We start from the raw sequence: 12,714 nt of genomic DNA on the forward strand, positions 1-12,714 counted from the left end.
AGGTTAAAACAGGAGCCGTCATCATGTCCAAGAATATATTTCTAGGAAATATTACACTTCCTGATACTTCAAGATAATTAATATAATTGTACAGAATAGATTTCTTCTTGGATTTTCTTTTTGTGTGCACAGAGAAGAAAGCTTTTGTTCCACTAACAGTCTTTTGAAAGATTCACCGTCGAGCTTGTTGAGCGAATCCTAGTCATCGAGAAGCCATCTGAAGAAAAAAAATCTTATGTTTCCACTTCACATTAAACCAAACCATAAAAATAAGACACTTTAGAAACAGAACTGCTGATTAAAATCATTCTAAGGTGCAGCTACTGTACTTTACAGATTACACAAAACAACAGGGTTGTTACAGGATTCATATCGCATCATCATAGTCATTAAATTCTTCATCATCATCATCATCATCATCATCATCATCATCATCATATTTAAGATTATATTCTTTTTTGTCATGTTTGTCATGTTTTTGTTTTTCCAAGAAATGAATTAATGTATTTTGTCAAAACAACATGTCAGAGAGTGGTGGGATATCGGTCATTTCAACTCCAGAGTTGTGATCTAAATTGAAGCTAGATGGTTCTTTTCAGCCTTTAATTGCTTTAGTTGATGTTTAACGCAACATGTCTCTCCTGAACCCAGAATGAACATCCAAACGGTCACCAATTCATCTGAGGGTACATGCTACTTAGCATCTGACTGCTTCAAAATAGTGTGAAAGCAGGGTCATTATACCCAGGTAACCATCCAACAGGTTAAATGAACACATGCTAAGTGAGAATGTGTTGCTAGTTCTGATTTTAAACGTCCAACAGGGCACCTCGTGCACAGCCAAACCATGTCCTCAGGTGTTGCTCATTTGCAGGAACATAGAAAGAAAAAATAAGATTCCGCATTTGTTTCCCAAATGATCCTTTTTATCCGGATAATTTCAGACTTTTGCGGTGTGTTTGGCGCAAAAGCTCAAATCCCAATAACAATACATTTACAGCACAGCCCTCCTGTAGATGGTTTTAAAACTCTGCAATGGAAAAAAATAGCTTTGTAGGGTTGGACTACCCATTCTTCTGTTATTGACTTCTGTCATTGCTTCAGTAAGTCATCAATCATCGAATAAATCTCCTTCCTCAGTCAGAGATTTTTGGATGCAGTCACAACAAGCGAGACACTTCTAGTTACTTTGAAACATGAGGTTGAGTGTCTACTCAAGCTAACATTTCAGGCCAGCAGTCCTGAAATGGTAGCTTCAATGACACAGCAAGAATTATGCAATCTTATTACAGCGCTTCAATCAAATTTCAACTATTATGTATTCCAGGAGAGATGAACAGAAGCCACAGGGGACTCACACACAAACACACACTGTGTCAGACACACACACACACACACACAGATCTAAAGCTCCTTTTCCACTGAGCTGTAAGTGTAAGCTTCATTTAGCTAATGGACGTTCAGCTCAGCTAAGTGATCCCTGCCAGTTTGTAGAGCCTCCTGGCAGGAGAGACGCTGCCGAGCTCTGTCCAACTCCCATGAATATTCCCGCCCATATGACCCGTGTTATAATCACATGTGGTAGTAAAAGGTGAACTTTATTTGATGTTGTTTTACGAGTCAAAGTGCCAGAGAGGATGAACGTTAGAGGAAAAGGGGAAATAATGTTAATGGGGGCAGATTAAAGAGCAATATCACTCACAAAGGATTAACATTTGGATAGATTAGAGGGGTCTGTCCTTAATTGCGAGGACATGGAAACATATCATATTAACACATCAATGACACACTCATACAGAGCAGAGACGTGCGGTCAGGTGAGGCTCATCATCAAAAGTAAAAAAACAAATAATGATTAAATAAAATAAATATATATATTGTTCTACTGGTCTGTGTTAAAAATGTTATTTCTTCCATCATTTTCATGATCAAAATCATTGAATTCGCATACTTCCTGCCGGCTCTGCCGGAGACATGCGAGGTGAGGCAGCGACGAGTTGTGCCTCATCCCAGATTGCGCAATCCCTCACAAACTGGGTCGAGCGTATGCCTTTTGATTTCTTACAGTTTGTCACCAAATTAATGTTTGTAGACACTTTTATTATACGTCCTCACTTTCCATCGAATAAGTGATGTATTTCACGTGTGTTTATAAAATATTTATTTATTTATTTATTTTATTTAGTCACATTTTATGCAAAATACACTATACCATGTTATTCCAACACTATGTGTCTCTAGTCTGTCTACACCCCCCCCCAATTTTGAGAAAAGTCCATCCTCTCCGTCTTTTGCCTGCTCCACTTTTCAGAAAATGTGTGCTCAAACAGGCCGTTTGGAGATTTTCCCTTCATGACGTCACAAAGGGCAGTAACCCCGCCCCCAGGTGGGTGACACTCCCACAGCTAGGTGTTTGTTCTGGGCTCTGAGTCTGCCTTCTCACTGTAAACATTATGGTGCAAGAAAGTCGAGCCACATCCCCTTCCAGAGAGGGGGCGTGGTCAGACACAGCTCATTTACATTTAAAGCTACAGACACAGAAACAGCCTGTTCTGAGCAGGGCTGAAATAGAGGGGTTTATAGGCATGATCAAATACAGGATCAGATGGAATTCTTAGCAAGAAATTTCACAAACATGTTTTGGGGACCTCATGCGACTCATTTAAACTTGTTGTAAAGGAGTGTAATGTGTGACCTTTAAAGAAATTGTCTATCTTCCATCTGCTATCCCAAAAATGAACCTAAGCCTGAAAATAAAAAAAACATATTTTTCACTATAAGAACCAATAAGTTGGGAGCTTATTTAAAATATTTTTCAAAGGATGATTCCTTTAGCTCATTCATAAAAGTGTGGCAATATTTTGACTGTAGATTTGGCAGACAGGGAGTGTATCTCTGTCTCTCCTTCTCTGTAACGTACTTGGATAGCCTGCCGTTGGCTGCAGACTCTGGCCAAACTTTTGCTGCTTTCTAGGATCTGACTCTAAAGTTATTAATGAACACACCACTATGGACAACACTAAATTCCATCCCAGCGTCTCCTGCAGTTTACCAGATGTACTGTTGATGGTGGCGCTTATGAAATGAATGAGGGTAACGTGAACGGAAGTTAATTTTCCAAAGAAGACAGCAGGATAATGTTGTGCAGCTGTGAAAAACATTAAGTGATTGAATAAAGTCATCCATCATGCATATTTGTAACCTACAGCGTAGTCCTAATATGTTATTGCATTGTCTTGAACTAGGCAAAAGGTATTTTCTTCTCACCGTATGTGACCACTAGTTGCTGATTATATTTTGCTTTGGTTGGATGAAATCACATAAATGATGTAACTTAATGTAACGTAACTTAAATGAATGAAATCAGACATTTTGAGTTAATACAATTTACATCTGTTAGGGCTTATGGTGGTGGTGGGGGGGCGGTGGCTCTTCCTGCAGTGCTGACAGCTGTAGATAATGGCTCTGTTATTGTGTGGAGTGCTTTTCCTCTGACGTGATTCTGATCCATTCTCTTCCTTGAAAATCCATTTTGATGCTAATCAAAGCTAACACAATACGTTTGACTCTTATCGCTGTGGTCGTTGTCCAAATTGTCAACTTTTTACAATATGATTATTGTTCTAATGGTGTCGTATCCTTTCAGATGTCAATCAGCACTCTCAGTGAGGTCATACCTCTGTGTGGTGGGTTTTACTAACAGGGTCGACTTGGAAGGAGACATCCTAAAGCACATGAATTTTAACCACTTTACCTGTGGCATCTCCTCTTGAAAAAGACCCCTTTAACCTTCAATTACAATTAAAGTGAAAACGTGTGCCCACCTTGTAACTATCTCAGATGGTGCAACATAGTAGATGTTAATAGTGCATTCTCTGTGATACTTTATCATAACCGGTGCAACCCGGTACTGAACTTGTAGGAATGTGAATATGGTTGTTGTTAAACTTGCATGGTAAGCCTGAGCATGAAGACCCATGCACACACACACACACACACACACACACAAACAGGAGCAAGCACAAGTGAACGACATATGTTCAGCAATATGTGTCTTGGAATTTTGAATGTACCTGCAATAATTATTTCAACGTGTTTGAGAGTGTGAATGTGTGTGCTCGTCTCTTTTCCTACATTTTGGTAAAATCAACACAATGAACTGCATGAGAGCAAAGAAATAGCCGAGTGGTATTCATTTCATGTGACTCTCTTTAATAATGACATCTACTCGTAGAGTTTATTGGCTGATCTCTGAGTTACGCAAACACACAAACAAACACACACAGCGAGCATCACCGGGGTATCTATGAAATGTCACTCGCATTTCTAGTCACCTGATGAGGGCTTAAAAGTGATCATCTGACCCCCCTGACAGATACTATGAAGGGCAGGGATCTACTGTTGCAGGGAAGGAGTGTGTGTGTGTGTGTGTGTGTGTGTGTGTGTGTGTGTGTGTGTGTGTGTCTTCTTGGTACAGTCAACAAAAGCCGTGGTGACCATGACAACAAACAGCAAAGCAGTGGGTGGGGCAGATGCCGCCTCCTGCGTGCTGTCCAATTGCATCCTGCTGTTTAATAATAGACGATATCAAACTGCTGGAAACATTACAAAGGCTTACAGCGATGAGACAGCACAAAAAATATAAAAGGAGCTGACGATGTGCACGTCCCAACACAACACACCCACCCTCACGTAGCCATTCCCCACATGCTCCTTTAAGCCGCCTTGTGACTACTGTAAATAATACTGACCGGGGCAGAGCAGGGGGGGTGCAGAGCTCTAGGCCCCCCCCACTCCTCCCCACTCCTTGCACCAATCCCTCCTTAGTGGAATGTGGGTGAGGGTGGGTGACAGCTGCCAGAGGGACCTCGTGCTGTCAAATGGAGCTGAGATTGGAGGGATGGAGGGGTTTGGGGATGAAGGGGGTGATCGTAGCTGTTAGGGCGGCTCGGCATGTTCAGGTATGTGCTGACACGGCTCGTTTCCACGGTGACACAGCAGAGCGAAGGTTCGACTCAGCAGGTTAGGCGGACAGGCCAGTTTACAGCTTTGACCTACTGCTGGGACAGAAGCATGTCATGTATGTTCTGTGTGTGTGTGTGTGTGTGTGTGTGTGTGTGTGCAAAATGAACCATTATGCTGCAGATTTCTGAAAACCTCAGCATCAGCATCACAGGCTGTAGGTGTAGCTTCTCTTGAGGTCGTTTTCTTACCTGGTTACAGGTGCTGATGTCCACTCCGTTCTTCAGGAAGTCCAGGACTTTGTCAATGTTTCCCGCTCTGGCAGCCCGCAGGAAGCTGGTGTTACTGTCCGACTGTAGACACAAAATAGGAAGGTGGGTCATGTTAGGAACTCCGGATCAAGATATGGGTTGTCTACAGTAGTTGTGGTATTCCTCTTAGATGAATAGTAGATGGTAGAATAATAGATGTAGATCAGGACCGTTCTGACTGTATGCTTTACACGATCACTCATTTACAAAATATATTGTTTATGTGAGAAAAATCCCTTTTACCCAACTGATAAGAATTACATCGGACCATCTAGAGTTTTTAAAGAGCCCATATTATGCTCGTATATTTAATCTATGTACCTACTTTTGTACGTTCACAATAGCTGAAGTCCAAAAAAAAGTGTCTGTTTTCATGTACTGCTCCTCCTTGCTCCCTCTACGCTCTGAGTCCGTCAGCTACGCTCTGTTGAGCCCACACTGTTAGACCCCACGTGGGCCAAGTCTGCTCTGATTGGTCTGCCGATCCGCTCTGTCGTTATTGGTCAGTTGCTGAGCACGCGTCTCAGAAATTTCAACATGAGTTGCACACAACGAGCCAATGGGCTTAGATCAGTGATCTCACACTGACAATGACGCCGCACTGACAAATTTTAATCGAGGGGGGCTAGAACCGAGCGTTACATGCAGCTAATGCTACAGCTAACAGGAGGACGTAGGAGAAGCCGCGTTTCTGCGGACTTTGAATTTTTGCACATAGATGTGCCTAAACATGCACAGGACACATGGAAAACACACTAAAGAGCATATAAAACCAGAAAAAGCATAATATGGGACCTTTAAAGTCTAGAAAAATCACTAATTAAACAAATTATTTTAAACATTTTATTTTTATCTCAGTTTTGTTTAAAGCTCCTGTGCGGAGGTTTTAGCTGGTGAAACATAATTAATATTTATGCCTGTTTATGAGCTACAAAACCACAAAAATATATATCAGGGACAAGATAGATTAGTTTGATATATTATTTTTTATTACTAAATAGTAAACTTTTCTACAGCAAAGGTTCATGGTGATTGATATGACTGTGTAATGAGTGCAGGGCGAGATCACCTAAGTACAGGTAGGGCGTATGACTTGACCACTAGGCTGTCCAACATCCCCCTTGGGGTTGGACAGCCTAGTGGTCAAGTTGTACGCCCCATGTGCAGAGGCTAAAGTCCTCCGTGTCTGTGGGTTTGAATACTACCTCGGCCCTTTGTGGCATATCAACCCTAACTCTCTCCTCACAACATGTCCCGTCTCCATTCAGCTGTCCAATCAAATAAAAGGCAAAAACACAACTTAAAAAAAGAAAAGCTAAAAGGTACCACTTTGTCTGCAGGAGGCGCCAAAACTGACACAAATCAAAAGTTCCTCACAGGAACTTTAAGTTTGTGTTTGCATTAAAATATAAGAAAGTCATAAGAAATAAGGAAGTAGCTCGGTCTTGTTGTGCATGGTGGGAGTATGAAGAAATATTAGCTAACAAAGGTTTTTCTTTTGGAAGTCAAGCTTCCTGCTGGTATCAATACATTTTCTCTGAGTCTGCTCTAAATTTAACCACCAGCAGCAAGAGCAGCTGCTGCAGCACACACACACACACACACACACACACACACACACACACACACACACACACACACACACACACACACACACACACACACATAAAGCTCCTTGTTTGAGTGTTGGAGCCTGTTAGAATAAATACAGTTTGATTTCGACAAAATTGATTCATTGGTTTTTAACAGTTTATGTTTCTGTCAAAGTTTCAATTAGAAGTTTGGTCAAATCAAGGAACACATTTTTTACTTCAACACAAATTCAATCCTTCAATATGAACACAAAACTAACAAAAGTTAAAGTGAGATGAATAAAGTTCTGAGATATTTTTTTATAAAGTAGGAAACGTTGAGCGGTTACAACCTTAATTTGCATGTTCATGAATGATCTCTAAACTTCCAATAAACCAAAATCTGCATCAAACAATTATTTTTGTGAAAAGTTTTATCAGGTGATTTTTTTAAAGGTTATGTTATCAACATGTTTTTTTTTTAATCCAAACAATATTCAATGAATTCACTTCACCAGCACATTAAGATTTCTTCACACCTGGTAACCAGCAGCAGGGAAAACGTTGATCAACTAATCGATTAACCAACTTCGATTTACGGCTTCTCCAAAAGTAAGGAGCTTCTACTTTATTACATGACTGCCACACTACCGCTCAGGATTTCTATTGACTACAAAATGAATGTTGACAAGACAGTAACGTGTCAATCAATCACCGCTGGGTGTTAACTTGAGAGGTCAGAATAATCGAACTCTACATCATGTCTGGACTGAGACCACACCCCTGTGAAGGATCAAAGGTCACATATGGGATGACAGCAGACATACACACACCGAAAACACACACACACACACACACACACACACACAGACACACACACACACACACACACACACACACACACACACACACACACATACACACACCAGAAGGAAATAGATGAAGCAACATGCTCATGCTTCTTGACCCTTTCCTAATAATAACACTTTGTTTCTGATGAACTAATGGTTCTTTTTTCCCTCTCCTCCTCTTACCAATACAACATCGTCTTCTGTTCCCGAGTCAGCAGCTCCGTAGTAGTCAGTGTTACGGTGGAAATTGTCGTCACTCCCACTGGTCTTTAAAGCTCTATCAGATCCACAGGCCTGACATGACGCTGCGTTACCCATAATGATCCAAATCGGTTTCCTTTACTACTCCTCAAAACTCTCTCCACTCAGTGTTTGAATATTATCCACCACCGTCCAGTTCCTGTAGTTTCTCACTTTGCGTCTTTAGTTAAAAGCATCCCCAGGACGCACTTTTGCAGATGTTCGACTGCATCAATCAGTCTCCATTAATTCCATCCATGTCTACTTTCAAAATCTCTCTTATTCTACTTTTACCACCTCTCTGTTTCCTTTTATCTCTTCCCCAGCCCCTTGTCTTAGTGTGAGGCCTAAGCTTCCTCTTCCTACACGGCTCCTCTCTCTCTCTCTCTCTCTCTCTCTCTCTCTCTCTTTCTGTGGGATAACAACTGCGGCCATTAACCCTCGCTGTCTCTCCCGCCTTGGCTATTTTTGTCTCTCCAGACCATTTCTTTGCTGAAGACCACAACCCTTTGCTGTGTGTGCACCCAGGGTGGGTATCATGACAGCTGGGGCCGGAGACCAGCACGGCCCGCGGTGCTCTCGAGGAACGCCAAGGGGTAATGATGGAGAGAGGAGTGGAGTCTGAACACAGTGTATACCGATCAGATTTCAGTAACTTACATAGTTACATATTGTTCACCATTAGGGGAATGTAAGAAATGTGTCTGATATGTGGACGGGGATGCAGAGAACTTTACATACATGTTTGGAAGGTTTCTCATGAGTATGTGCTTTTACAACCATGACTGCAGAATATAACAGAACCTTTCAGGTTCATTCTTTGGATTACAAGTGTATGTGCAGATTGTAATCTGAAAGGAGTTTAAAGAGAAGATAAGACACTTTATTAATCTCCAAAGCAAAGTCTGGAGCCATGTTGGTAAATGGACTTGAACTTGTATAGCGCAGGACTTTTCTAGTCTTCTGACCTAAAGCGCTTTTACACCGCAGGTCACACCTTTTCACACTGATGGCAGAGGTTGCTGCGTACAGTAAAGTGACGATCATTATGAACCAATCCCATTCATACACACTCAAACGCCACAGACGAAGCAGCTAGAGCCACTTGGGGTTAAGTGTCTTGCCCAGGGACACATCGGACATGTTGCTGCAGGAGCTGGGTATCGAACTGGTGGCAGGTTGTGAGACGACCGACTCTACCAACTGAGCCACAGCCACCCCATGTTGCTCCTGCATTACAGTTCAAAATAATATAGTAACACAAAGGAGCATCGACTATGCATGACATTCTATAAAAGACGTACTAAGTGGATGAGGTTGGGACATTGGCATCAAAAGACTGGAAACGTTGTCTCACTATTATTGAAGTTAACTGGCAACAGGTTAGTGACATGGTTGGGTATAAAAAGAGCTTCACAGAGATTATGTAGAGGAGATCAGTGCACAAGCTGAGGAACAAAGTTTAAACCAATTGTTTGTGAATTGCTGTATTCATACATGCTGGCTGAAACTCTAACAGGCAAAGAGGAATCTGTAGACGTAAAAACCACACGCATCAAAACACTGCCACCTTGTCTCAGTCTGGGCTCATTTAAGATGGCCTGAGGTGAAGTGGAAAACTGTCCTGTCAAAATTTGACTTTCTAAAGAGGAGACGGGCCATTGAGCTAGATATCAGTGATAAGACAATACCAGTCTGCATTCTGGACATAATACATAAAATAGCATGGCTCTGTTGTAAAAGAGTCCGGGTGATAAACCGGCCTTGCTGCAGTCCCGACTTGTCACCCATTGAAAATGTTTGGCGCATTATGAAGCCTTAAATAAGAGAAAGACGGTGAACTGGTTGCAATCCTACACTGAGCATGAATGGTAAAACATTCCACTTTACGCAAATTACAGATACTGGTCTCCTGGTTTCCTCAGGTCCTATAATCTTACAAAGTAAGAGACAAAGTGTTAAAAGACAAAGTGACGCAACAGAGCGGTAAACAAGACCCTGTCCCATATTCATCTGATTTAAAATGGACATATTATTTTCCATAAATGATGCAATTTCTCAGTTTAAACAGGACATGATGTCTTTGTTGTGTGTTTGTTGATGTTCATTTACATATGGTGCTGCAACGTTATGTAAACCATCACATTCTGCTTTTATTCACATTTTACATAACGTCCCAACATTTAAGGAATTAGGTTTGTAAAAAAGGAAAACACAACCAGAGGAGTTATTAACAGCAGCTCACAGAAAGCTCGAGTGATAAAGTCTTTCTAGTTACAAGGTAGGCTTCACTATTCAGACACTTTTTCAATCCCTGTTTCATTCATCTCTCTGTAAACACACACCCTCTCTCTCTCCAGCAGGGATTGGATTGATTAAGAAGCAGCTGTAATCTCTGAATGTGATCAGGATTGGACCTGCAGTCAGTCATGTAATGAAGGATAGTGGATTATTTCCTGAACAAGTCTTAGCTTACAATAGAGGAAACATTAAAACCCTTCTAATACTCTACTGCTGTATGTGGTTTGTGGTTTTTTATTAGTATTTGCTTCTCTGTTTACATGGGTTGTTATTTTCTTTGATGTTTTATATGAACTATGGATACAACTAAATGTATGAAACACTAAGAGTCCAGGTTTCATTTCTTCATGGACACCATAAAGTGTTTCAGATCGTATTGGATAGTATCGTATCGTATCCGATGTTTCATATCACATTGTATCGTATCTTACTTTACCAAATGTGTCATATGGCATCGTACCATAGACAAAGTTTTATATCACATGTATTTAGTACCCATACCGTACCGTACAGTACAGTACCAATACCCTATCCCATCCTATCACAACGCATCCTAGCTGACAGTATCTAATGTAGAAAATCGCATCACATCTTATTGTACTGTATCCAATATTTCGTATCACATTTTATTGCATCGTATTGTATCATATCGAAACACATCATGTCCTATCATATCGTATTGTATCATATCGAAACACATCATGTCCTATCATATCGTATTGTATCATATCGAAACACATCATGTCCTATCATATCGTATTGTATCATATCGAAACACATCATGTCCTATCATATCGTATTGTATCATATCGAAACACATCATGTCCTATCATATCGTATTGTATCATATCGAAACACATCATGTCCTATCATATCGTATTGTATCATATCGAAACACATCATGTCCTATCATATCGTATTGTATCATATCGAAACACATCATGTCCTATCATATCGTATTGTATCATATCGAAACACATCATGTCCTATCATATCGTATTGTATCATATCGAAACACATCATGTCCTATCATATCGTATTGTATCATATCGAAACACATCATGTCCTATCATATCGTATTGTATCATATCGAAACACATCATGTCCTATCATATCGTATTGTATCATATCGAAACACATCATGTCCTATCATATCGTATTGTATCATATCGAAACACATCATGTCCTATCATATCGTATTGTATCATATCGAAACACATCATGTCCTATCATATCGTATTGTATCATATCGAAACACATCATGTCCTATCATATCGTATTGTATCATATCGAAACACATCATGTCCTGTCGTATTGTATTGTATCATATCGAAACACATCATGTCCTATCATATCGTATTGTATCATATCGAAACACATCATGTCCTATCATATCGTATTGTATCATATCGAAACACATCATGTCCTATCATATCGTATTGTATCATATCGAAACACATCATGTCCTATGATATTGTATTGCGTCATATCGTTTTGCAAATCCTTCCTGCATATTATCCCATATGCCTTTTTGTAAAGCATCTCGAGATAACACTTGTTATGAATTGGCGCCATACAAATAATGATTGATTGATCATATCGTATTGCCTCAACTGGCATCGTTCTGTATTGTATTGTATGATAAAAAACTCTTTATTAGCTGCTTTTAGAAGGACACTTGTGTTTATTTTGACACAGCCTGTATTAGAGGTTCAGTCAAACAATAGATGTTTCAAGTGGATAAGTACTGTAAAAAAATGAATGTTTTTTTGAACCAAAATAAACATGATTTAGTTTGGCTTGTTAATGTCTTCAGAAGTCCTCTCTGTCTTTAAAGATTCACTCCAACAAACTGCTTTTTAAAAGTTTTGAGAAGAAATTAAATTACATTCATTCTTAAATAAAAGAAACGTTTTGTAGCACAATTAAAAAAGTGAACGGATTCAACCAAATACATCTCTTTAACGGACCTTTATCTATTTTAATATTAATTTAAATATTAGCAAAAGGTTGCTCCATACAGTGGCAGACATCAACATGTGACCTCCCTCTGAGCCTTCCTCACATCTGTCAACTATCCCCTCATCATCATCCACCTCCGTCACACTGCACAATGAATCATCTGAAGGGACAGCAGGACAGAAACCATCCAGCTCCATGTGAAGTCAACCACATCCACATCTGTGCAGCCCCCCACCCCCCACAGCTCACGCTCACACACAATGTACTTAAGAGTCCACTCTTAAGCCCACGAGAGGATGTGTTGTAACGGCATCAAACAAACTTGTGAATGTGATGAATGTCATATTTTTTTTTACCAGACGCTTTCTCTCTGCCCTCTCACGATGTCGTCTCCTCCGCTCTCTGGCTTTCTGCATAGCTCGGTACTCCGGATGCTGCTCCAGCTCTCGGGCTTTCTTCAGGTGGGCTGCAGCGTGAGCCATGACTCCCCCTTTCTAATTCTTTCTGTCTAAAAAT

The 12,714-nt window shown here is 40.4% G+C and overlaps 1 protein-coding gene and 1 long non-coding RNA gene across 5 annotated transcripts in view; one reads left to right on the forward strand and one right to left on the reverse strand.

Moving 5' to 3' along the window:
- Window positions 1–12,714, reverse strand: part of ank2a (ankyrin 2a, neuronal) — a 93,590-nt gene that overhangs the window by 61,799 nt on the left and 19,077 nt on the right. For all 4 annotated transcript variants that reach the window (XM_061065140.1, XM_061065116.1, XM_061065124.1 and 1 more), the window contains exon 2: window positions 5,214–5,315. In XM_061065140.1, the coding sequence (XP_060921123.1) occupies window positions 5,214–5,315 (102 nt within the window). The remainder of the gene's footprint in view (window positions 1–5,213; window positions 5,316–12,714) is intronic.
- LOC132995601 (uncharacterized) lies at window positions 4,217–12,693 on the forward strand. Its single transcript, XR_009677035.1, has 3 exons — window positions 4,217–5,080; window positions 5,224–5,336; window positions 12,558–12,693. It is a non-coding gene; the product is annotated as an uncharacterized LOC132995601 (long non-coding RNA).

This window comes from Labrus mixtus, chromosome 2 (assembly GCF_963584025.1).
Source record: "Labrus mixtus chromosome 2, fLabMix1.1, whole genome shotgun sequence".
NCBI classification, from domain to species: Eukaryota; Metazoa; Chordata; class Actinopteri; order Labriformes; family Labridae; genus Labrus; species Labrus mixtus.